Source organism: Ptychodera flava, chromosome 2 (assembly GCF_041260155.1).
Source record: "Ptychodera flava strain L36383 chromosome 2, AS_Pfla_20210202, whole genome shotgun sequence".
In the NCBI taxonomy this organism is placed as follows: Eukaryota; Metazoa; Hemichordata; class Enteropneusta; family Ptychoderidae; genus Ptychodera; species Ptychodera flava.
The window spans coordinates 20,424,276-20,452,225 of NC_091929.1; the positions used below are offsets into that span (position 1 = coordinate 20,424,276).

At 36.0% G+C, this 27,950-nt stretch overlaps 2 protein-coding genes across 2 annotated transcripts in view; both read right to left on the bottom strand.

Annotated features, from left to right (window-relative positions):
- LOC139116605 (actin-1-like) overlaps nucleotides 1-27,950 on the bottom strand; it is a 244,120-nt gene that overhangs the window by 91,544 nt on the left and 124,626 nt on the right. The window lies entirely within an intron of this gene.
- Nucleotides 10,456-27,950, bottom strand: part of LOC139149330 (receptor-type tyrosine-protein phosphatase beta-like) — a 31,860-nt gene continuing 14,365 nt past the window's right edge. The window contains exons 3-18 of the mRNA XM_070721048.1: nucleotides 24,691-24,966; nucleotides 23,577-23,852; nucleotides 22,486-22,761; nucleotides 21,374-21,649; nucleotides 20,720-21,028; nucleotides 18,907-19,033; nucleotides 16,750-16,839; nucleotides 16,397-16,478; nucleotides 16,127-16,217; nucleotides 15,594-15,670; nucleotides 15,060-15,194; nucleotides 14,236-14,358; nucleotides 13,170-13,318; nucleotides 11,914-12,049; nucleotides 11,321-11,403; nucleotides 10,456-10,678 (exon numbers count right to left, since the gene is read on the bottom strand). Of these exons, the coding sequence (XP_070577149.1) occupies nucleotides 10,456-10,678; nucleotides 11,321-11,403; nucleotides 11,914-12,049; nucleotides 13,170-13,318; nucleotides 14,236-14,358; nucleotides 15,060-15,194; nucleotides 15,594-15,670; nucleotides 16,127-16,217; nucleotides 16,397-16,478; nucleotides 16,750-16,839; nucleotides 18,907-19,033; nucleotides 20,720-21,028; nucleotides 21,374-21,649; nucleotides 22,486-22,761; nucleotides 23,577-23,852; nucleotides 24,691-24,966 (2,729 nt within the window). The remainder of the gene's footprint in view (nucleotides 10,679-11,320; nucleotides 11,404-11,913; nucleotides 12,050-13,169; nucleotides 13,319-14,235; nucleotides 14,359-15,059; nucleotides 15,195-15,593; nucleotides 15,671-16,126; nucleotides 16,218-16,396; nucleotides 16,479-16,749; nucleotides 16,840-18,906; nucleotides 19,034-20,719; nucleotides 21,029-21,373; nucleotides 21,650-22,485; nucleotides 22,762-23,576; nucleotides 23,853-24,690; nucleotides 24,967-27,950) is intronic.

Consider the following 27,950-nt stretch of genomic DNA (forward strand, 5'->3'; position numbering starts at 1 on the left):
ATTGGAACTAATTTGGGAAAATTGGATGAGAGTAATTATTAGGAAAATGTAACGAAATCGAAATTTTTACAGCTGAAATTTTACAAAATGATAGAATAGTGTAAAATTTGAAATATTTTTCTCATCGAACAAAACAACAAAAACACAACGATTATTGCAGACCTCTTTCATTTTTATGAAAATAAGTTCATTTTTGTGTAAATGTACTGAAGAAACGAGACAAAATGCTTAAATTTCTATAAATGACGAATTTTGAGTCAGGGCACTTTTGAAATGCCCCTGACTTTTTCATGAATTTAAGGCTGCATACACATAAAATTGAGTCAGGGCACATTTTAAAAGACCCTGACTGACGTAACTGTAAATCAATCGAAAAGCTTCATTTTGGTCGAGGAAAAATGACAAACTGACATTATTACTAGTGTTTCAGTAATGAAGAAACTACAAACAAACTCTCATAGTTTTCATTCAAATGTGAATATTGTTCATATGTTTTGAACAATATTGCATTAGATACTATCATGATCTGATTCTTACTCATAAGATTTCAACAGCATCGTAAATTGTGTATAAAATTTTAAAGATGGTAAGCAAATATGGTGTAAAATTAGAGAAATTTCTAAAATTCTTGAGAAATTCTGCCAATCCAATTATCCCAATTAGTTCCAATCGTGTTCGTATCAGAATGTGTTTCCACGACCAAGCAAGGGAAATTCTATTTGATGCAAAAATCATTGACTCTAAAAGTTAAATAATGTAGAATTATATCGCCATGAAAATTGATTAGTTAGGCTTTACCCATCAATTTTCTCATTTATGACTACAGTTTATCTTTCTTTACTATCCTTTCATATTGTGTGTACGCATGCGCTGTGTCATTGGCAATCAGAAAAACAAGGTCACCCAATCTCTACAAAACGATGTATGTATTTCTTCGTCGATAGTGGAACTGCAATCCTTATGTTACTGGTATTAACGAACAACAAGAAACAAGACGAAGTGTCGCTAAAGGTCAGTAAACATCGACAAACCCATTTAAAGGCTAGACAAAACATACTTCCGTTTTCAATGCGCTAAATTATCCAGCACCATTGCACACACGTGAGTTTAACTGTATTTTAGAGTTACGTAAAATTATTCAACACTTCGAAATAGACGGTAAATAAAACAATGATAAACAAATTACTGATAAAGAATTTGTAACCCTAATACTAGATAATTCCAAGACACTATTATAAAACAAATGCCAAAATCTGCGATGACGCCAAAACACTGTGGAAACGAACACAGCCATAACTTACAAACTCGCTTGTTTTTCGATGCTGGTTCACTTTCTAGCTTGTCATCGTCATTTCCTGTGCCACTTACGGTGTAAACAGACATGGTATACAGATGACCGGCCGACAATCCAGTGCAAGTGTATTCTGTAGTGTCAGAGGTCAGGTTTTGGGCAATGTGTGGATCACCTTCTGTTGAACTAATACACTCAATCCTATAACTTGAAATGAGACCAAATGGTCGCTCCCATGTATCTTGATAGAATCAGTGGATCTGTTCGGTGAAATGACGGCCTGCGCAACAACAGTATTTGGATCTATGAAAAGGATAATAAATCGAAGGTAATCTTAAGGTGGTATATGAAATGTTGATGTCACGACCATATCACGATCGCTCTCAAACAAACAGAGGGACTTTTATGCGGTCACCATATTTCAGTCAAGGAAAGTAATGAAATACATACTTTGATTTACCCATGTACAAACCTTCTTGTAGGTGCCGCAAAGTCGAATGAATAATCAAACCCTCTTTCATCTCAAAAGGAACAATGGGACTATCATAATGGCATGAATTTAGTGACGCCATTGAACGATAAAGATGAGTTAAAGCATTTCTTTGATACTAATAAGAGTCATTCGTTTACCGTTTTTCTCCAAAGATTAAAGATGTAGCTATTGTTTCAAAAAAACTAGTTTTTTTAGTCATTTTTTATAAAAGCGGAATAGACTAAAATTGGATACCTGTTCTTTTGTTCTCCGGTGGGGATGGTCTTTGGTAACCGATGATATATAAAGCCCAGACGATAATTTCATACTCTGCCCCTGGTGTTAAATAACGGACCGTTCCAAAAGATGCGGAAAAATCTACAATTCTGTTCCATTTTCACATGATTCAGCAGAAACACAGGTAGCGGTAATCTTGTACATGTCTACATCATATTTATCATGGGTCCAACCAACTCCTATTGTTGTTGTTGTCCACGATATGATCATTACATTGCCTGGAGATTTAAAAGTAAAGACAATATTATAAAAGCAATACCATTGTTTAAATTATGTACATTATATGTTCTCGACAGAAATAGCCATATTTGAACCAATATTGCCCCGTCTTGCATTAATGAAGTATCGTCTCTATACACAAGTCAATCAATTATGATCATACAAGTGAATCAATTATTTGCAATAAGTTGTTTCTAATTTGTGTCACTGTGAAGTCCACTGATCACTTTCAAAATGACAATGATTCATCGTTTGATTGGTGATCTTACTAAGACTTGTATGACGTTATAACACTAGTAATTTTGCACACTAACATCATGCAATTAACGATGGAAAAATCCCTGACGTTTGGGTAGTCTCTTTCAGCAAAGACCTAAATTATATAACTATAGGTTCAATATCGTCTACTTTACGCATTATCTATTAGACGTGGCATAATGCTATTTGTCGGTCAAAAGCTTGAAAATTCAAGTTAGGAGACTTAAAGAAATCACTGTGCTATCACCATAATAACCACCTGTAAGCTATAGATTAAAATGGTAACTCATATCATATATCATATGTTATCATATATAAACGCCCAAGAAATGTGAAGAACGTTTGTCCTATAGATTTCGAAATAAGTTTCTAAAATCTTTACATTTTCACCACATCGCAAGATTTTGAAGTCCCGGGTATGTTTCTATGTACGTATCGTGTTAAGTATAAAATATGAAGCCCAGAAAATATTTTGAAGACAGTACCCAATATCTCCTGTTCCTGTCTTGTATAAACATGAGTGCCATTTGTGTTGCATCAGACACGGAAGGAATCGAGTGTCTGACGCAACACAAATGACATTAATGCTGATACGACGCAAGGAACAGGATATATATAGTATTATATCATACCATAGACCCTCGATACATTTCTTGAGGGTCTATGATCACAACAATATATAGATAACGCAAAAACTGATATCTGATTGGTCGAGACGTGAAAATAACCGTGCTATATTCTCGATATAGCCCGTTAACGTTGTAACGAGCGCGAGCTCTTGGCTAGACAAACTTTCCTTTTTCAACGTTTCACGTCAGAATTCCGATATACTGTGATATAATAACAATAAATCACACCCAACAACGGGACAAACCACTCGAATTTGACTCCATGTATGCACTCGCTATCGGTCGTGCATATATGTTGTTAAATGGTCGAAATCTCGTGGTATACCTTCGATCGGTGTGGTTTATTGCTTAAAGCCAATTTATCATATACCCACGACCGGAGTATAAATTATAAAAATACCCCTTAAATTTGAAAGCTTTACTTTTATCCCAGCTTGCTGATAAATATTGAAATGTTTGTGTAAACATGTGAAATCTTGATTCTAGATAGGCGCACGACGAAAATGCATTGCTTGCACGTACGCTTTGCGACCTGTTGCTTAGAATCTATTTCAGAAAGATTGTAGCCCACAGAACATCAATGAACTCTCACGTACGTATCTAGTATATGATGACTCTGAATAAATACCATGAGATTTTTAACAATTGTCAATATATATATATAGGCAGTTGTATGGAACAGAATATTAAATGCCTCATTAAGCTTACATTGAGTTCATATTCTTCAGTAAAAAGTAAGCAATCGTTCATAGTAACCAGTACGAACTCTTGATATTTGGTAGCATGATAGGCCTAAGTATTTTTACGTTGGTAACATGATATGTATTTTGTTTTATTTTATACAAAACGTCATTTGTATATGTGTTATATAACATGACGGAAGATGAAAGCTTGTTCGCTGTTTCCTCTGCACAATTTATAGTTACCTAAATCACTGGCGCTAGAGTGTTGAGCGTAAACTGACCATTAATATGTTCAGGTCATCTTTCCTACTGAGTATCCAAGGTGCCTATTTCTATTTAGGTCACCTTAAACAACCCAAGAACACACTTCTTATCGACTCTCTGCAGCAATATATGTTTATTGATCTCAAAGGTCATCATGTTTATTTCATATACATTTTGTCGATTTACTGCTTGAATCCATATTGGCTCGGTCCGAATATAATTATTTTGCAATTTCTATTTCATTTAGGGATCATTTTCTGAACAAAAATCCACTTTATAATATGAACTACCATCTGGAATGTACAATAAAGCCCTTACTTGGTGCTGTATATGTAGGATCTACGGTACTTGATATAGTTGACGTTGTCCAATAGCAAATGTTGCAGTGCTGAAAAAGGAACATTCAGTTTGATAATACAGAAATGACGGAGCTGTGAACAAAGGCAGCTACTTTGGTTACTTACAGTTTATTGGAACCGCTTATTCGAGTTAAGAAAGTATGCGCCCCGAAAGTGAAAGACTTAAACTTTTGCTCAAACTTTCCTGAATGAATCTTTCACCATTCACTTTCAAAATCAAGATTGATAGATAAGATGAGATACCGTGAAAGCTTCACGAAGATCGGTAAATCACAAATCTTGATACTGTTCAGCAAATCCTTGTTGTCTCGGTTAACCAATTCTTTCTACATATACGCAACTTCTGACGCGAGATTCCTTATCTGTTTAATGTTGCATAACGACACAGTATTGCCTCGATCAAAATGTAAAAGGTATACATCATCGATACTAACACAAACAGCACAAACTAACTCTTACCGTCAAGCTCAACAGAAGCAGGAGTAGCCGAATCCGTGGCCTAGGGTAAATATGGTAATTGTCCGTCAAAGTCATTTCCGTTTATGTTTGTTCGTGTTGACGTTAACTTCTAAAAGTTAAGAATGATAGCAGTATAGGAAACGGGTAAGCTGCCTTCAAGTCCAACGGGCATGGCAACTGAGATATTGCGGATAATCAAAGCTTAGGCGGGGTACCTCCTAAATTCAGATCGGTTATTAGCCCTCTTTCAAACCAGTCATTATTTATTGACCGAAGTCTTGAACCGTGGTTGCGTATGGATTAGCATAGATTAAAAAGTGTAAATGATTACCGCCTTCGTGAAAAGATAAAGTTGATAGGTGTCCAGCAGCAACGTATTGGTCGGAAAGGTCACTAAAGCTCTGCCAGTGTGGGAAATGTCTGAGAAATTCCTACTTCTACTGACGGCCAGATGTTATATCGTTGATCATATATGCATGTATAACTGTCAAGCAGTGGGAATGTGACACATATCTTGACACCCAACATGAGTTAAATATGGCACCTAACAATAAACCAACACAGGTGTTAGGGGACCTTGAGTGCCGTTACGTACGTGCTACTGCCATGGTAGTTGATCTATTGTTTTTTGCAAAGGGAAAATTACAAAACTTTATTGGGACCCCAGGGTGATTTATTATGTTACAAAGTGGACAATTTTTCTATACTTCTAAGAGGATAAACGAAAAGTATTATCACCATGGCCCATTGAGATTTGCCACTTTTGCAAAGTGGTGTGTCTTCTCCAATAAACAACGGGTAATGGATAACAGTTGTATGAAACATTACGCGTCAATACTGTTTGATCGTTTAATAACATTTTTGGATTCGCTCATTTGCCCTTTTCTGACTTGTTCTTGGACAAAAACAAACAAGCTTTATGACATCACAATAAGGTTTTCGTATAAAGTTGTCATGTTCTGTAAATTTGGGGAGGAATGATATCATCACTTTACCTTGCAAGTTTGCAGATACTGGGGGAACTTTCAACAAAGTTGAAAACTACATCAGATATTCTTACAATTTGCGTCTTCTCGTGCAACATTGTTTCTGCCACCCTTGACACTTTAGGCAATGATTTTTTAAAAAGAGATTTTAAGAACAGAAAATGGCATGGGATGTTTTCAACCGAATGCAATTGACACAGGCCGAGAGAGTAGTGCACTTTTAGGACGAAATACCGACTTAAGGTGACTGAACTCGACTGTTTTCAGTCTACTTAGGGCGATGCAGTGTTTTTGACAATAAAATACTTGGTTCGATCCCTTCACTAGAATCAAGAATCAACAAAAAAGGACGAAAGACGCACCAGCATCAAAATCAAATACAAAGAATACTTAAAAGGTCATGCGGGAAATAACAGATGGAAATTAACACATTAAACTAATTTTAGTTTAATTTGTCAAAACCTGCACTGTTAGGTTGTACACGAATAATGATTCGTAAGGAAATTTTTAACCGTCTTAATTTTCCCATATCAGTTTTCCAACATAGTTAAAACAGGTCAGGCGACCACTCTGACTGTCTGTTCTAACGACCCTTGATTATTATTATATGATTTGTTAAGAGAATGGTTTAACTTGAATTGAGCAAGAGTTTCCAAGAACTTTTGGAGGTTCATACTACCTTGAGACTACAGAAGCAGACATAAAAATATACATATAACATGACAGTGTGCAACAGAATGTCCTATTTCCCGAGACGCTGTAAAATTACATCGCACAAGATTTTGTCAAAATTATACTCGCCTCTCAGTTGCATTGACACTATTGAATTTAGCGGTTAGGCAAGGTATTTATGGATAATGCATATGAAATACAGTCATGTTGAAACTACAGAACGTAGCCGCTGATAAGCAGACCTCCTATATATATATATATATATATATATATATATATATATATATATATATATATATATATATATATATATATACCGGCATTTTCTATCCTTAATAATATATCATACACTCAACTGGGCTCATTTCTATCGGCGTATCATGAACAAATAAAATATATAGGTTGTTATAACCCCAGTCCCGTTTCGTTGTCAGTCTATAACTACACTGGAATGTTGGTTGACTTGTTTGCCCTGGTAGATGTGTTTATGACTACGTTTTTTCTAATCTTTGCGTCCTTTTTTCGGATTATGTTTACCGCTACGTACATTACCCGGTTTCTGCCAAAATCTCTTACATATCTGCTTCGCTTTATTCATGTCTTTTCAATCTGTCTGTTCGCCTGTCTGCTTCTATATTTGCTTACCCTCTCTTTCCCCCCCCTCTCTCTCTGATATAAAACCCTTTTTGTGGAATTTATATGACACATAATCTACAACTTGCCGATACATGTACTTCGACTTTTGGCCAACTAATACTTGCAATGAAACCGAAGTATAAATTTATTGTAACTATATTTTCACTGAATAGTGCATTTAACCTTTGATGTAAAGACTTTGGTTTGTAGACGACTCAAAATAAGCATAACGACTACAAAATGTGAAATCTTGTGTCAGGCATGAAGACTTTATGATGTCACTGTGGTGATTTGAACTGGAGACTGTGGCAACCTAAATGTGCAGTAATTTGATTACATTATGACGTGATCATAAATGCATATATTTAGGGGGGAACCGGTCAAAAGATTAAAAGGGATTGGACAAGGTATGTTGAGTATCAATTGCCATTGTATTACAACGTCTGTTCAATATTGGTGTTGCAGAGAACGCACGTACATTTTGCACAGTATATCGGAATTGGCAACCTGTAAGGTCACTAGGCGTTTGACACCTGTCCTGCTTTGTTCACTCAACAAAATTACGGAGGATATAATTGGATTGACTGACTTTCAGAATAATGTGAGCAGCCAACGTAGACATAACCACTTCTGTAAACTCGTGTTTTTTCACGATAAGGGAGAAGGTAACGTTTTGTCACATTATGATGAAAAGACACTTCACTTTTGTATCCCAATGGCTTTAGCACAGAAACATTGTCATCCCGGACCTTTTTCTAATCAGTTATAGGGCCTGAATGGAAAACAAAGATAGTGTTCTCAAATAAACCAAACGCACCGCAGTTAGTTGTTCTCAAAGTTGTTCAGGCCCTGGGTTTTTTTCCCTATATTAGTCACAGTGGTAACACCATCTATCGTATATTGCATAGATGACCTCGTTATCAAGAGTTGGCATCGTTGTTCGGATTTGCAGTGGTAAAATATAGTGTCAATATTATTCTATATCATACCATGTTACCATGCGCCATTCTGATTGGACGAAAGCTCATTCCACCGATGCTAAAATACTGTTTTAGGAGTGCTTAAAAGGGCCCCTAATTTAACCAGCATAGAGGGTTAATGCGGAAACCAATAAAGGGAAGGGCATTTACCTTGCAGGGAAATTTTGGGGATAATTAATACATAAAATATATAAATAAATGGTTAATTTAATAATTAGTATTTTGCAAACACGGGTGTAAACTTTTATCCTCGTTTTAGAAATGTCTCAATGTACTTTTGGCACTTTTCCATATTTGCATCCGTCACTTTTTGTCGTCCGCGTACTGTTTGTGTTTTTCATCAACGTAATCCCGACTGTTAAAAACGCTCGGTCTTGGGCGCTGAAGGTCCGACGTTTAATCTCTCAGGTGTCCGTTTTCTGCATTTGCGGCTTAAAGTGACGATAATCCACAAATACGACAACAGAGTCACACAAGTTGATATAATTGTAATAACCCCCGCCACAGTTGGGTATTCACTCGATTTTGTATAATTCCCGCCATATAACACTCACCTATCGCTTCGAGTTACATGTTGCAAATTGCACCGAAGTCTCGTGTATACCTGCCTGCGGCGGAGGTTATTGCTTACTGTTAAGATAGATTCATTCTTTATTTTGCCACTGTTATTGTCAACATGTCACAGTCACCGAACAGGCGAAAATAATGTTGACTTCGAATGGAAATGAAGTGAGCTAAAACATTAAAATGAATATCCACTCGCCTTTCTTTCAAACGAATAACAGGAATCAACTGTGTTATACATTTTGCAACCAAACTTTAATTACACTTAACTCAATTTGATCAAATTCTTCTTCCTATAAATGACTACTGTGTCAAACTGCTAATCCAACTAGGGTAAGTTAAGGTAGAATGCGCCTCGGGGACAGATATTCGGAATTTCACAATTTTTTCAATTCTTTTCTGATCTACCACTTAATTCGGATCATTTTTAAGCTCTTGGTATAAAAAACTTTTCACCGTCTCAGTTTTTCAAAAAGCAAAAATTTTATATTTTCTCTATAGACTAAGCACAGGGATGGCGGCCGCCTTTAATTTCAAATATCGGTAAATCTTGGGTAGTTTGTTTCTCTAGTACCAAAATCTGCACGGTGATCCCCCAATTTTTACTCTTGATTTTGAAGGAGAGTGGTCGAAATATTCCTTGAGGAAAGTTTGAGCAAAAGTTTAAGTCTTTCACTTTCGAGCGCATACCACCTAAAGGATATTACCTTTTCTTTCATCATAGCACGGCAAGTTTTATATTCGTTGTATAACCTGGGCGATATTTCACTGCAGTGAGGGATTACGAACACAAGCACCTGCCGACTTCAACCTTGCTGTTTTAATCTAATTTTACATGTTACAAATATAACACACATGATGTACATATTTTCTAACTTCAGGCGTAACTTAAACTGAACAATTGCACGCCCGTTTTGGCATACTTCAGATTCGTTTGATTGGTATCAACTAAACATGAATACATTCTAAAAAGGAGAAATATGACATCACTGAACGAAAAGCTCGTGAAACAGACAAACAATCAAAGAAATTGAAAATTTGCGAACCAAATATATAAATTGAAAGGAAACTGCAATATGTGTACGTCAGAAGTAAATACGTTAACACGGTAATAATCGGCATCAAATGTGCACGATTTATTGTAAGCATTACAAATAAACCAACTTGATTTTATAGTTCGTTTCTTTTGTTTTTAACGTCAACAGAAACACTGTAAACATGATTTACATGATGTACCAAACACTTCTGATTTTAAGATTGCCCTAAGAGTGAGACTCATGATGTCTCCTTACAAGAGAATATAGTATACGAAAGACTAGAAAAATATTTAAGTAAGCGTACAAAAAGTGAATCATCGTAACACTGTGTAATTGAATTTACACAGACAAATTTATGTAATGACTTGAAAATAATGATATCCTGCAAATTGACCACAAAACTAAACGTATCACTTGCACCCTTGTTCACTAACATGTGTTATATATTTTTATCACAGGCATTTTTTCTGAACGGTATCTCTTGAATAAATGTTCATACAATATAAACTAAAATAATTGGTATATACACACACACACACACACACACACACACACATATATATATATATATATATATATATTATATATATATATATATATATATATATCACTTGTCCAATATTCCAATCAATAAAGAATTTATGTATGTTCAGTCGTCGATACGACTGCTCTTTTGGTCGTCATTGATTTCTTCATAGACGTGCTGGTCACTTGGCAGAAGCGAGTAGTTATCTGCGTTTTCGTCTCGTAGTCCTATTCGAGTTTCGCCACTCAGTCTGTCCGTTGCTCTGTTCTCGTCTGCCTCATCACCGACTCTCCCATCATCGACTAGTACCATGTCTGACAAAGTTAACAAATTACTTAATATAAGCCTACTCAGTACACAATGAGTTTCAATCAATAATATGATATTAGTAATCTCCCAATCCTGCATACAAACAAACATGATTATACTTATGTCATCCCAGAGAGTATTTCCACGCACATCAACAGGCATGAATTTAGGGGCTTTTGCCCTTTCTATTAAAATAATTTTGACAACGGAGTGAACACTCTAAAATCTCTCATGATGCATACAAACACAGTCAAGTAAAATATGGCGATATATAAATACAAAGTCTTTGTAATGACTTCGCAATGTCAGACAAATCTGTTCAGCTGCGCCGCTCCATTTTTCCAAATTATCATATTATATTCAAGAATAGCGTATATTTGCAGCAGTTATCGGGAAAAGGCATTCCCCAAAGAAACGAACTTGATGGCAGGTAGATAGCTACAAAATTGGCATAAGTATGTTCCGCAAAGGATAACACTTTGCTTAAATGGTTATATATTAAACATCCCCACCCCCCCCCCCCCCCAAAAAAAAAAACCCCAAACCCGGAAAACCATGAACGCAGCAAATGAATATAGCTAGGAAGAGACAAAATCTTAAGATACCGTAGTTCGATATAATATCCGGCCTGGCTGCCCCCGTTGGTGGCACATTGCCATAGGTGTGCTCGTGGAATTACCGAGGGGGAAAGTTGTCTTCGCCTCTTCCCACTTCTTCACGTAGTAAGTCAGCAACACATTGATGGATGAACACGTACTGAGACTGCAAACGACAAGGTTTTGATATTTTGTTTAATATATTGGTTTGAAAAACAATATATTATATGAGCAATATGTCGCTTATTCCGCGGATTACCACATTTTATCCTGGACGGGCTAAAGATTACATTGTTTTTTTTTTTATTTTTGAAAGAAATCCACTAAAACAACAGCGTATTATGACTTCATGGAGCCGTAAGTAACTTAAGTCCCCTTAAAGTTTGTACCACTATCGACCAAATTGCGCCAAAAAGTGTATCCGGGGTAGAAACTTTATGGAGTGCAGCCTCTTTAAGAGCTTCGCTGCTGAATTTTGGGAAAAAAAACCGCCGGAGTCTAAGTTTCCGTTATTAGTTTTTTAAGAGTGTCGTATTCATGAGCCGTCCGACACGCAGGAATAAGGTGTGCCAGTAACGAGCGTCATTCATGAGCCGTTCGACACGTACCATTAAGATGTGCCAGTAGCGGTATTGCAGAACTATTTCATGATCCAATATATAAAAACACAACTTACCTCTGTCTGAATCATAAACATTCGATGCATTCTCATCTCACAGGCGATACCATAGATATCAACATAGTCATTATCACGCATGTGCTGAATCAGTCTGTCCAGGGCAATGAAGGTACCCGTCCTACCAACACCAGAACTGGAGTGTAATTTTGACCAGAGAGAAAATCAAAACGTAATGAAAATCAGGTGTTGTTTCTTAAGTGTTAATCGATTTGTTGTGGCTAGGCGAGAAAAGTACGATATGCGGTATGTCCCAAAGGTTTCCAAACTGCATCAGTTTACAGTCATTGTGACAAATACCTTGTGACATATTACTTCAAAAGGGTCAAGGATAAGGTTATCGGTTATCCTAATAAGCGACCTAGCGGCCGATATAGCTCAGCTGTGTTATGCCGAGAATAACCATTTTTTACACATGTGTTGATGAAGAAGGTGGATATCTTTGATAGCTCATTTCAGTGGCCAGACAAAAAAATGGCAAAATAGCTGCAAAAATACACAATTGAAGATTTTATCATTATTTGAACATATCACATTGAGATCATCCCTAGTAACATGTCAACTAAAGCTATCTGGCGAGTAGTTTTTTGAGAATCAAATTTTCTGACCAAAAATGGCAAAAATTGCCCCAAAATACAAAATTGTATAATTTGAATATTACATTTTGCTCATCCCTATAACATGTATACCCAATATCAAAACTGTCAGACAAGCAGTTTTGATGGAAAAACATTTCGACCAAAAATGACAAAAGTGGCCTTAAAATACAAACTTGCACATTTCTGCACAATTTTAACAAATCTGAAATAGATCATCCCTAGAGAAGTAGGTTACAATATCAAAGCTATCTGACCTGTAGTTTTGAAGAAGAGGATTTTTAAAGATTATTTGACCAAAAATGACAAAAATTGCCTTAAAAATACAAATATGCAAATTTCACCATGATTTGAACATATCTCACTAAAGTCACCCTAAATAAACTGCATATCAAATTTCGAAGCAATTAGATTCGCGGTTTCAGAGATTTTTTACAAAAAACAGCAAAATGCCCCTAAATACAAATATGCAAACTTTACCACGATTTGAACAAACTTAAGTGAGGTCACCAAAAGTGAACTGCATATAAAATTTCAAAGCAATCGGACTTGCAGTTTTAGAGGAGAAGGTAATTGTTGACGGACGATGTACGGCGGAAAATCAGCCTACTTGATACGCTCCACGTCGCTGACAGTGGAGCTAAAAATAACTGTTCCTACCTGCAGTGAACCACAACTGGCGTGTTATCATCAGGAATTTGTTCTCGCACAGCACTAATGAAATGCAGAAAAGTTATGGTAGCCCCTGGTACAGCATGGTCTTCCAAAGCCGTGAAGTTGAAATGGCGAACTCGCTTACTTATGGCACCCTAATTATAATGTAAAATAAAAACATACCTCATGTTCCTTTTACTTTTAATACCGCTAATAAAATCATCAAGGGAAGGAAATTCAGTAGGTCTAGCCATTATAGATTGCACAATTTCATACCCTTCGCAAATAAATTTTCACGTCAACGGCACTTTTTGTCTTACGACGTGTCGTTTTCTCCGTTCCAATCAATTACTGAGATCTTTCATGTAATTTTACGTTTCAAAGAAATAGACAGTAAGTACTTGACAAACTGTAAGTCTAAGCGTTTGATTCACTGAAGTTGTTGCCTCTAAAGTTCGGCTACGTTCGATATTCCAAGAGTTCAGTACACATAAAGTCTCGGTCGCTGCCTCTTGTCAAAATTGCTCTCCCAGTAAACGAAGAGAGAAGAGCTTGTTTAAGGTAGGGTGCGCCTCGGGGAGAGATATTCAGACTCTCAAACCTTTACTTTACGTTGTCGGTATACCATTTGTAGCTGTTTATTAACACACGGATGATGGCTAATTTGAATTCCACATGTCGGTAAATATTAAGTTATGTATTTTGTTATTTGTTTTGCTACTACTGGTATAAAATTTGACCTGTGACCCCAGAATTTTATTCTTGATTTCAAAAGGGAATGGCTTGAGGTTCTGTTACCGAAAATTTGAGCAAACGATTTTCAATTTCGAGGCGCAAACTACTTTGAGAAGGAAACATGATTACAGCCATATCTATTATTACAATCGTAAAGCATTTCAAACTTTTGCATGACCGTAAACGTCCACCTCACTTCGCTTTGTGATTATTACTCGTCAAATGCCAGATATTTCTCTTATCCGATACCAAATACCCTCGATTGCCATTAATTACGTCTAAGTGTCTGCATTTTAATAAAACATGAATAATTATGCTCTCGCTTATATTCGCTTACGTTTTCCAGGTGTAGCGCCCTCAAAGTCCATTCTGAAAATACTTCCTCGCTTACAACATTGACCTTGATACTACCGTAATGCGCAGGTTTGTTGTCGGAAGGCCAGTAATGGTCACATTTCACCTATAGAGTAGACAAGAACAGAGAAAAGGAAATAGTTTGATACACGAAAAAATAAAGTGTTGTGAACTGCGACAAAAGGTAAATCCATAAATTCGAGCGAGTCGGCTCTCAGACTGTCTTGGTTTGTTAAGGATTTCTCTCCTAAAATGGATAAGCGAGATATCCTTTACAGATATCTATATTTCTCGAGCGGAGGTCATTACTGATCGTTCGGTAAAACTATTCTGATCTTCTAGGTATAAATGAAAAACGAAAGCAAAATCATAGGCACGTCAGTAAACCCTATTAGCGGTAACTTTATGGTCAAACATTTCCAATTATTATAACAGTTTTTAAAACATATTTGTCACACATGATTTTACTGCCTAAATTAACATTCCATGATATACTCGATCGGAACTATCATGATGAACTTTCACTGCGATGACAGCGAAAATGATCTACATGTTTAATATATTTATTTTGTCATCCTTTACATCGTTTGCACTAGCCTGCTAATTAGGTGTCCATTGTACCATTATCTCAATGACTAGCGTTCTAAAAAATTCAAACAAAAGTCTTTGATTCATGCATTTATCCCTAGAAAGCTGCTTAATTGACAGATTATCTACTTAAAGCTGCTTCCAAAGTGAAGGCAACGATCTGTTATCTGATTTGTTAGATGATGTATAGCACAATTTACTCCCCCCCCTAAATATTACCTTTCCACGTTCTGTACACTGTGTAACCATCACAATGGTCTTCACATTGTATTCCCAGATCATTCTCCAAAAGTCATCTTTTGTTTCTGGCATGGGACCCTGGGTAGCAATGAACTCTTTGGGGGAATTATTGCCCTTGGAAGAAAGACAACACATTTAACGTCAGGTATAAGATAGAAACAAAACAACATTTGTCGTAAAAAGGAAAGTATTACCATTAAATGAGACACATGGCCTGTCTTTACGAGCAGATCAAATTTCCGTAATATGCTCACGTCTGACACAATAACAATTACATTGTCCTGAATTTGAGGTGTCATGGGAAAATGCAGTACGCGCGCAAATGAGTAATGGCACGTGGGTGCAAAAACATGCCATGTGGGTATTGCCTTACTCTGAAGTTTGCACCTACATGGCATGTCATCCAAGACATGCGTACTTGGTACCTGTAAAATGAATTAATTGTTTCACAAGGCCACGAAATACAGTTGCCATAGGAATAATCACGTTTAGGTTACGGTTCTTGGTACTTACAGGGATCCAATTTGCATTTATGTAATCAGAAGTTTCATCGTCCCCCTGGATTGAAAGCAGAACTCTCGTCCTGTCATCTGTTAATATTAATTTGAGTATTTGTATTTCATTAGGGCGGTGACATGTAATTTTTAGAACATTGTGAAATGTACACATCTGCCTGAATCGACACACATACATGAGAGAGAGAGAGAGAGAGAGAGAGAGAGAGAGAGAGAGAGAGAGAGAGAGAGAGAGAGAGAGAGAGAGAGAGAGAGAGAGACCGCATTTGACCATGTGCTGAAGCCTATCTTTCATCAGTGTGATAAATATGATATTGGCCACCAATATGTTAGTTGGTTTTGAGGGGTTTTTGGGCCCTGCGGAAGATAAGCATCTTTAGCTAAGCTTACCACGCTACCCCTATTAAACAACTTGTATAAAATAAAAAAAATAACATAAGACAATGGTCATGAATGTTTCATAAATATTAACCGATACATTGTAAGGGTTTTTTCTTCTTGTATGCTAAATAAATAATTCTCTAAACTTACATGGTACGATATTCGAGTATCGATTTTTTCCTCTGTTGTTTGGTAAGTCAGATACATCGCAGGTCTGATCTCGACCAACGTCACGAAGTTCCTGTATGGATCATGAAAGCAAAAGAAATATATCTGAGAATGTCTTTTTGGCGTGTTGAATATCAGCGTACTTAAGTACTTTTCAAAATTTACTATGTTCCACAGAAGAAAGAATTGACCACTTCACATTGCCATTGCTGTATAATATAAAACTAAAGTCTTCTAGCTCATGATACTGACCCCATACTCTTCAGAGAAGAGAAAATCCATGTCGGCGCTCATAGTATTGAAGTAATCTTCATATTTGGAAAATTTCACTGGGCTGAAATAGAAAGCAATTACAAAGAGACTGTTATACATCTGTATTGTCATTGCAAACACTTTTAATATGGATACAGTTTTGTCCGGAATGAATAGTGTAAATAAATTGAAACTTCTTTTTCGAATTTTAGTGTTTTCATTAGGTGATAGAAAATGGTCCATTGGTTTGTTGAACAGTTATCAAAATCATTCATCCGACACATTGCAATTTTCGTTTAAAATTATGGTGTCCACGAAATTGTAATAGTGATCGCTAATAATGCCTCCCTTACTTTGAATGCTTACGCTTTTTCTTTCTGCTTCCTTCTTGTTCTTTCTCTATTACTGGCATGGGGTTTTCATTTCCAGCCAACGAAGAATCCCTAAAATGAAGCGCAAATGAAAAAAAATACTAGGAAACTTAAAAGTGAACCTCTTATCACTGACTGAAAACATTGAAGGTGATTAAATGTTTAGAATAAATGTCGTACTTGCCGATAATAGAAGCAAAGACGACATAGAGTATAATCATTGACATAAAACTAGTGATACTGTCCTTTATCATATAATAGGTTCAATCTACGTCATGATTTTCCACCTTTCCCATTTAAAAATACTGACAATAGCACACAAAATGATGCATAAGCTTACAGTGTCTGCAATAATGACATTTCATAAAAGTTTGTCTTGGTTGAATTGGTCTGGCTCTTCTCAGGTAAAATAAACAAATACAATTTTAAATTTACATGTGCTAAATGTTTTCAAGTGTGATCTAAGACAAAGAGCAAAAAATACTGGAAAGTTGAATTTAATCTTTAAGACCGTGCACTCATTATTTGATAATGTTCGTGCTATAGAGTATCACAGGAATGCATCACAATTACAATACACAAGTATTAGACTAACAAGGCTATTTCTATGTTGAAAGCTTGATGACAATGCCTTGTACTTATTTTGTGGAAATTCAAATAAAGAATTTTCACACCTTTTCCTCTTGAACCAATTAAGATACTTTCTTAAGAAGAGGATGACACCAAAAATGACGAGAATAGCGACCAGAAGTCCACCAAGGACGCCGAGAAGAATCCATAGCCATGTTAGGTCAGACACAGGGACTGGTTTGGAGGAAAGGCGATAAATATATAATTTGTACTACATTAATGAAATTCCTTCTGGTATTACAATAGCAACCATATACTGATGTGAACTTTGGGCCACAATGACATACTCCGCAAAATCAAAATACCGCTACTGACATTGATCAACATGGTTCACGCCTGTTTTAATGCAAATGTACAAATTATAGCAGCAAGAATTACCTTGACCTTATGCAGGAGGGACACTTATACCAACAGTCATCGCTTGTTTCCGTATACAATATTGCAGGTTAAATAAGCAAAGAGTACTTAAACTGCGTGACATCTTTGAATGCAGAGATTTATAACGAGTTACTTTATACTTTCATTACCAGAAAATTCTCGCACGGTCTTCATATCATGACATATTCGGTATATTGAATAATACTTGAAATGACTGTGGAGGGGCTAAAGAATTTAAAGACGAAAAAGGTATGGATGAAACAGAAACGATGACAGATTAAGTCGACATTGTACCCTTGGCCAGATACTATCGTTCCATTGTTTGCTTATTCAAGAGACCCTAGTACTATTTCTCTCACCGATAACGATTGGTTCTGAAAGCTCCGTGTCTGAGTAGCCGCCTTCTGTGTACCCTCGGAACTGATACCTGAAACCGAGATGCAACTTTTTGATAAAAATGTACGTAGTTGTGATAGCTTTCAGTTGGTACCACCATTTCGACACAGTTAAAGTAGTACGCGCCTCGAAAGTGAAAGACTTACACTTTTGCTTGGACTTTCCTTAATGGATATTTCAACCATTCTCTTTCCAAATCAAGAATGAAAATCGGGGGTCACTGTGTAAATTTTATAACTAGAGAAACAAGTAACCCAGGAATTACCGATATTTAAAATTCAAAATGGCCGCCATCCCTGTGTTAACTCTATGGAGAAAAATAAAATTTTCGAATTTCGAAAAAACTAAGCCGGTGAAATTTTTTCTTACATCAAGAGCTTTGAAATGAACCATCACAAGTGGTAGATCAGAAGAGAATTGTAAAAGTTTGAGGGTCGGAATATCTGTCCTGAGGCGCGTTCTTCCTCAAACTTCAAAGAAATGGAAACAATTGTTATGTATTAAATGAGTGAGCGGACTTTATCATTGCACCTTTCAATATTTATATAGTCGTTTGACAGTTATGATGGTCATGGTAATTTTCTGTTCGAATGCTATCCTCTTGGAGTCGTTTTGTTTTGTTTGTGTTTTGTGTTGTTCAGGTTAGTTTTGAGGAGGGATATTGATCATCCACTATACTTGATATTGTCATACAAAAGAGACGAATGTCTTTGCATTCTGAATTTCCCTTCTCACCTATATAATGTTCCTGTCTTCAATGGCCCGTTGCAGTAATTCTCAGAATCACCAACGTCACATTCAGCATTTTCTCCCATTGTAATAAATATCGAAGAGGTAGACTGTTCCCGTAGGTTCTTGTCATCTAAAGGAAGCATTAAACTAGGCAAAGTTAAATTCACATCAAAAGAAAACTCAGAACGAACAACGTATTGATACTGTCACATATCTATAACATTTAAAGCCTAATACTTTAAAACATCTGATTTAACTTATGTATCATTGAAACAACGATTTTGTAATCAATTGCTTGAAAGACGATATCATTTGTGCAAAAACCAATCATGAAAGTTGTTACTGAGAAAAAGCCAGTATATATTTTTATTCCTTTAAAATATCAGTATCATGGTACAATTCATCCCAGTTTTGCTGCCAGAACCGGGTTTCGGTTGATTTCTTCGCATACATTACCTTTAAATGGCCATGGATATGTATATCTCTCTTCTATTTGATATCTCATAATCCTATTCTGCGCTTGAGCCCATGTATTCATTTGTGGATCGGGGTCTGTACCTCTCTCCGGCTGATAATCGTCATAACTCCCTATATTGGTGTCGTACATAAGTAAAAAACAATCTACAATTAATTATGGAAGTAATACGATGCTACATGTTAAAAAATGCATTATTTTGAAAAAAACTTCGACACAGGGAGTTCCTCTTACTGCAACTTGGATGAGCGACAGGAACAGTACAAGCACTAAAATAATACTATGTATGTATGTATGTATGTATGTATGTATGTATGTATGTATGTATGTATGTATGTATGTATGTATGTATGTATGTATGTATGTATGTATGTATGTATGTATGTACGTACGGACGTACGGACGGAGAGACGGACTGACTGACGGACGTATGTATGTATGTATGTATGTATGTATGTATGTATGTATGTATGTATGTATGTATGTATGTATGTATGTATGTATGTATGTATGTATGTATGTATGTGTGTATGTGTGTGTGTGTGTGTGTGTGTGTGTGTCTGTGTGTATGTATGTATGTATGTATGTATGTATGTATGTATGTATGTATGTATGTATGTATGTATGTATGTATGTATGTATGTATGTATGTATGTGTGTGTGTGTATGTGTGTGTATGTATGTATGTATGTATGTATGTATGTATGTATGTATGTATGTATGTATGTATGTATGTATGTATGTATGTGTGTATGTATGTTTGTATGTATGTGTGTGTGTGTGTATGTGTGTATGATCTATCTATCTATCAATCTATCTATCTATCTATCTATCTATCTATCTATCTATCTATCTATCTATCTATCTATCCGACGTATCTTTATGTCTATCTATCAAAATCCGACTCTATGTACATGTGCACACTCATATGAAAAATCTTGATTTCCTACCTTTGCCGTTATCTTCTGTCACAATTACACTGTAATAAAGTACTGGACCATGGTTGTGTTTGAAAATGTGTTCGGTGAATTCAACTATTATAGTAGTCATTGTCCTGTCTTCTGGGTCATTTGATGGTCGCACATGCGATTGCAGAGGGGCTACAAAGAATGATAACAGGCTGATATCTATCACTCTGCTGTATAAATATCTTAGCAGGAAACGTGAAGTCCGATTCAAGCAATACATAAACAGCTGATAAACATGTTTCTCATCTCCAATATATATATAGTTTGTGCTTATATTTCTTTACCATATATAGCAATTTTCGGGTTTTTTTCCATATTTTATCTTCTTGTGAGAAAAACATCAGAGCGGTAGGTAAAAAGAAGTATCACATACGTGCAATATCAGTTTCATCCTTCGTGTACGTAGGAACACTCTCGGTTTTGCTTGGTTCCGAACTTACGCAAGTTAGAGTAACTTGGTATTCGGTGAATGGATCCAGGCGGGTGATGTTAGAGGCTGGGTTTTCGTCATGTTTATCAGGCAATGGTATATGGATGTTGTCCAGAGTTTTGTCTCGCTCTTCATTCACAAAGTCAACGTTTATAATATACGTTTCGAAGTTCCCCATCGGTTTATCCCATTCAACCAGTAACGATGTAACTGTTGTGTTCGTAACGCGGAAATGTTCGGGTGTAGCTGGTACTAAATGAAAGTACAATAACAAAAAGCACTATAACACTTATACCAGAAGTAAGGAGAAAGCGTGAATGAAGATACCTTTAAATGCCTGTATGAAATAAATGGTAAGACAGAAAATACGCGCTACTTTGGGTCCTGAGGGAGACCTTCTAAGTGTGATCGAAATGTTGGAAACAAAAGACGTACGCCTCACCTATACTACTGATCTCAAAGTTGGCATAGAGTCCGCACGTCTCATTCCAAAAAATGAAAACATGATTCGAATTGCTCTTGAAATTGAGCAGAAATGGTGAGGAAAATAGAAGTCCTTGTTCTTAAATTTTAACCATTATGTCTACATAGACTTACTCGTTCTCTGGGTGACAGTAGTACTGTTTTCACTAACTTCATTTACACTGTAACTTCTCATGTAGATATCATAAGACTCGCCAGCAACCAATCCTGTCAACTCAGTAGAACGTTTACTTTTGTCATTAACCTGCTTTGTTTGAGTACTAGAGGTGCTCTTGTCTGTATAAAAGATCTCAAATCCATCATAGACTGTGTCTCTTTCCATTGTCCACTCAACAGTGATTATTGTGGTGTCATATGAAGAGATGACCACATCTTCTGGAGCTTCTGGCCCTGTGAATACAATATATGGTAAACAATCCAGACGTTACGTCAATTTACGGCTTTCAAAGAATTGTATACACATATATAACTGACAATTTCAAATTGTTCCAGCGTTACAGGGTACTTAAACAACCATGCTATTGTTGTTCAACGTAATACGGTCATCGACAATCGAAAATTTAAACCCTTAGGAAATTTTCCTGACGAAGCTTTTAGCCATGTTTCATATAAAGAGCAATAAAATTCAGCAGTGAGCCTTCAAATGTTCTTACTTAAAAAAACCCCAAATAACTAGCATTTGAAATTCAAAATGACCACTTCCTGATGTTAACTTTAGCAGGGGAAATTCCATTTTTGAACTTGATTTTCGAAAATGGTAAAAGTCTACTTAATCCACGCTCTATTAAGCGATCCACAAAGGACAGTAGACAACAAATGAATTGTAAACGTTTGAGACACACTTGGTTGTCCCAAAGGCATATTGCCCGTTAAAACACGCAACATAACGCCAGATATAGCTTTGATGGTTTTCACTAAAGAAAATATATATGCAGATTAATACTTATCTACAACAAACTTCAATACGTTTACCCAACACAGCCACGTGCTTAATTAAGAAGCCATGAGACACAAGGAGAGTTTGACCAAATGGAACACAAACACACGAGCCCAATACATTTTATGTCAAACAACCATAATAATGTAAACAAAACTAAATGAATGCTCCATTGGTACTATTCGACAAAAACGGTTCAAAAAAATAAAAATAAAAATTGAGCAGAAACTGTGCAGAAATTTGAACTCCTGTTTTTTACATTTTCACTATGATATCTACATACACTTACTAGTTCTCTGGGTGACAGTAGTACTATGTTCACTAACTTCATTTACACTGTAACTTCTCATGTAGATATAATAAGACTCGCCAGCAACCAATCCTGTCAACTCAGCAGACCTTATACTTTTGTCATTGACCTGCTTTGTTTGAGTACTCGAGGTGCTCTCGTCTGTATAAAAGATTTCAAAGCGGTCATAGACTGTGTCACTTTTTATGGTCCATTCAACAGTGATTGTTGTGGTGTCATATGAAGAGATGACCAAATCCTCTGGAGCTTCTGGCTCTGTGAATAGAATATACGGTGAACAATCCAGACATTACGTCAATTTACGGCTTTCAAAAAAAATTATACACATATATAATTGACAATTCAAACTCTTCCTGCGTTACAGGATACTAAAACAAACATGTTATTTGTGCTCAACGTTAAACAGGCATGGACAATCAAAGACCTAAACCCTTATCGAAATTTTCGTGACGATTCTTTGAGCAATATTTCATTATGAAGGGGGAATAAAAATCAGTGGTCTGTCTCAAATGTCCGTGCTTAAAAAACAAGTAATCAGTATTTGAAATTTAAAATGACGGTGTTCCTGATGTTAACTATAGCATAATAAATTCCATTTTGGGCTTGGTTTTCAAAATGGTAAAAGTCTACTTACTCAATCAGCTATTAAATTAGTAACAAAGACCAGAAGACAAGAAATGGATTGCAAACGTATGAGATACCAAATATCTGTCCCTAATTTATATTATTCATTAAACACATGGCATAAGGCCAGCTTTAGCTTGATGGTTTTCACTAAGAAATTCTATATGCAGATTAATATTAATCTACAACAATTTTCAACTATTTTCCCAAAGAAGCTACATGTTTCATTAAGAAGCCATCAGATAAAAGGAGGTATCGACCAAATGCAACACACACGAGCCTAATAACTTGAAGTATTCAACAACAATAATCAAATGAACAAAACTAAAGGAAGTCTTTCATAGGAAAAATTGACACGCCTTTTGAAGAAAAAGTTGAGCAGAAATGGGGAAGAAAATTGAAATCCTTGTTTATCATTTTTTACTATGATATCTACACAGACTTACTAGTTCTCTGGGTGACAGTAGTACTGTTTTCACTAACTTTATTTACACTGAAACTTCTCATGGAGATATCATAAGACTCGCCAGAAACCAATCCTGTCAACTCAGCAGACCTTATACTTTTGTCATTGACCTGCTTTGTTTGAGTACTCGAGGTGCTCTCGTCTGTATAAAAGATTTCAAATCGGTCATACACTGTGTCACTTTCAATTGTCCACTCAACAATGATTGTTGTGGTGTCATATGAAGAGATGACCACATCTTCCGGAGCTTCTGGCCCTGTGAATAGAATATACGGTGAACAATCCAGACATTACGTCAATTTACGGCTTTCAAAAAATTGTATACACATATATAATTGACAATCCAAACTCTTCCTGCGTTACAGGATACTAAAACAACCATGTTATTGGTGCTCAACGTTAAACAGCCATCGACAATCAAAGACCTAAACCCTTATCGAAATTTTCCTGACGAAGCTTTGAGCCATGTTTCATATAAAGAGCAATAAAATTCAGCAGTGAGCCTTCAAATGTTCTTACTTAAAAAAACCCCCAAATAACTGGCATTTGAAATTCAAAATGACCACTTTCCTGATGTTAACTTTAGCAGGGGAAATTCGAATTTTGAACTTGATTTTCGAAAATGGTAAAAGTCTACTTAATCCACGCTCTATTAAGCGATCCACAAAGGACAGTAGACAACAAATGAATTGTAAACGTTTGAGACACAAGACATTTGTCCCAAAGGCATATTGCCCGTTAAACACGCAACATAACGCCAGATATAGCTTTGATGGTTTTCACAGAAGAAAGTATATATGCAGATTAATACTTATCTACAACAAACTTCAATACGTTTACCCAACACAGCCACGTGCTTAATTAAGAAGCCATGAGACACAAGGAGAGTTTGACCAAATGGAACACAAACACACGAGCCCAATACATTTTATGTCAAACAACCATAATCATGTAAACAAAACTAAATGAATGCTCCATTGGTACTATTCGACAAAAAACGGTTCAGAAAAATAAAAATAAAAATTGAGCAGAAACTGTGCAGAAATTTGAACTCTTTTTTTTACACTTTCACTATGATATCTACATACACTTACTAGTTCTCTGGGTGACAGTAGTACTGAGTTCACTAACTTCATTTACACTGTAACTTCTCATGTAGATATAATAAGACTCGCCAGCAACTAATCCTGTCAACTCAGCAGACCTTATACTTTTATCATTGACCTGCTTTGTTTGAGTACTCGAGGTGCTCTCGTCTGTATAAAAGATTTCAAATCGGTCATAGACTGTGTCACTTTTTATGGTCCATTCAACAGTGATTGTTGTGGTGTCATATGAAGAGATGATCACATCTTCTGGAGCTTCTGGCTCTGTGAATAGAATATACGGTGAACAATCCAGACATTACGTCAATTTACGGCTTTCAAAAAAATTTATACACATATATAATTGACAATTCAAACTCTTCCTGCGTTACAGGATACTAAAACAAACATGTTATTTGTGCTCAACGTTAAACAGCCATCGACTATCAAAGACCTAAACCCTTATCGAAATTTTCCTGACGAAGCTTTGAGCCATGTTTTATATAAAGAGCAATAAAATTCATCAGTGAGCCTTCAAATGTTCTTAATTTAAAAAAAATAACTAGCATTTGAAATTCAAAATGACCACCTTCCTGATGTTAACTATAGCAGGGGAAATTCCATTTTTGAACTTGATTTTTGAAAATGGTAAAAGTCTACTTAATCGACGGTCTATTAAGCGATCCACAAAGGACAGTAGACAACAAATGAATTGTAAACGTTTGAGACACAAAATATTTGTCCCTAAGGCATATTGCCCGTTAAAGCTAGATAACGCCAGATATAGCTTTGATGGTTTTCACTAAAGAAAGTATATATATTATGCAGATTAATACTTATCAACAACAAACATCAACATGTTTACCCAACACAGCCACGTGCTTCAAAATATTTCTGCGTTACAGGATACTAAAACAACAATGTTATTGGTGCTCAACGTTAAACAGGCATCGACAATCAAAGACCTAAACCCTTATCGAAATTTTCCTGACGAAGCTTTGAGCAATATTTCATTATGAAGGGGGAATAAAAATCAGTGGTCTGTCTCAAATGTCCGTGCTTAAAAAACAAGCAATCAGTATTTGAAATTTAAAATGACGGAGTTCCTGATGTTAACTATAGCAAAATAAATTCCATTTTGGACTTGGTTTTCAAAATGGTAAAAGTCTACTTACTCAATCAGCTATTAAATTAGCAACAAAGACCAGAAGACAAGAAATGGATTGCAAACGTATGAGATACCAAATATCTGTCCCTAATTTATATTATTCATTAAACACACGGCATAATTCTAGCTTTAGCTTGATGGTTTTCACTAAGAAATTCTATATGCAGATTATTATTAATCTACGACAACATTCAACTATTTTCCCAAAGAAGCTACATGTTTCATTAAGAAGCCATCAGATAAAAGGAGGTATCGACCAAATGCAACACACACGAGCCTAATAACTTGAAGTATTCAACAACAATAATCAAATGAACAAAACTAAAGGAAGTCTTTCATAGGAAAATCTGACACGCCTTTTGAAGAAAAAGTTGAGCAGAAATGGGGAAGAAAATTGAAATCCTTGTTTATCATTTTTTACTATGATATCTACACAGACTTACTAGTTCTCTGGGTGACAGTAGTACTGTTTTCACTAACTTTATTTACACTGAAACTTCTCATGTAGATATCATAAGACTCGCCAGAAACCAATCCTGTCAACTCAGCAGACCTTATACTTTTGTCATTGACCTGCTTTGTTTGAGTACTCGAGGTGCTCTCGTCTGTATAAAAGATTTCAAATCGGTCATACACTGTGTCACTTTCAATTGTCCACTCAACATGATTGTGTGGTGTCATATGAAGAGATGACCACATCTTCCGGAGCTTCTGGCCCTGTGAATAGAATATACGGTGAACAATCCAGACATTACGTCAATTTACGGCTTTCAAAAAATTGTATACACATATATAATTGACAATTCAAACTCTTCCTGCGTTACAGGATACTAAAACAACCATGTTATTGGTGCTCAACGTTAAACAGCCATCGACAATCAAAGACCTAAACCCTTATCGAAATTTTCCTGACGAAGCTTTTAGCCATGTTTCATAAAAAGAGCAATAAAATTCACCAGTGAGCCTTCAAATGTTTTTTACTTTTTTAAATCAAACCAAATAAGTAGCATTTGGAATTCAAAATGACCATCCTCCTGATGTTAACTATAGCAGGGGAAATTCCATTTTTGAACTTGATTTTCGAAAATGGTAAAAGTCTACTTAATCGACGGTCTATTAAGCGATCCACAAAGGACAGTAGACAACAAATGAATTGTAAACGTTTGAGACACAAGACATTTGTCCCAAAGGCATATTGCCCGTTAAACACGCAACATAACGCCAGATATAGCTTTGATGGTTTTCACAGAAGAAAGTATATATGCAGATTAATACTTATCTACAACAAACTTCAACATGTTTACCTAACACAGCCACGTGCTTAATTACGAAGCCATGAGATACAATGAGAGTTTGACCAAATGCAACACACACACACACACACACACACGAGCCTAATAAATTTGTATGTTAACCAACCATAATCATGTAAACAAAACTAAATGAGTGCTCCATCGGTAATATTCGAAAAGAATAACGGTTCAGAAAATTAAAAATAAAAATTGAGCAGAAACTTTGCGAGACTGGTTCAGGTTGATGATACATTTGCCGTTACAAATAAGCAAGTGTGACGACCACAAGGTAATACTTTGCTGTCGTCTGTAGAGCAGTGATGATGTGTATAAAGTAAAATGAAGGCAGCTTCACACTTCGTTTCTACCTCTGTTAGTGATTCGGTATACTGAGTCGATCTGTGTGATTTTGTGATAGCGGAAAACATGGCGAGACATAGTGCTTTGACCCTGGTCATGTGACCCGAGTCTCCGGGAAAAAAGGTTATATTTTAGAGTGATTTGTCTTAAATAAATGATGTTTCGGAACCAAAGTGCGGTTCCTTCATCAGTCGCCTGCATTGTTTTGTTTCCTCTTGTTAGTTTGATTGTGGCAATCGTTTATCAATGAGAGATGCTAGTTTTGTTATGATTTTGATATGACTACAGGTCGTTGTGTAAACCAGTTTTTGTTGTTACATCATTCCTCTTATCTTTATTGATACGGTGTAGCTGACGGTTTGTTAGGTTAACTTCTTGTCTGATACGAGATATGTCTGTTTTTCTATAATCTTGGTGTTGAATTTTTTGTGTAAAAATTGACCTTTTTC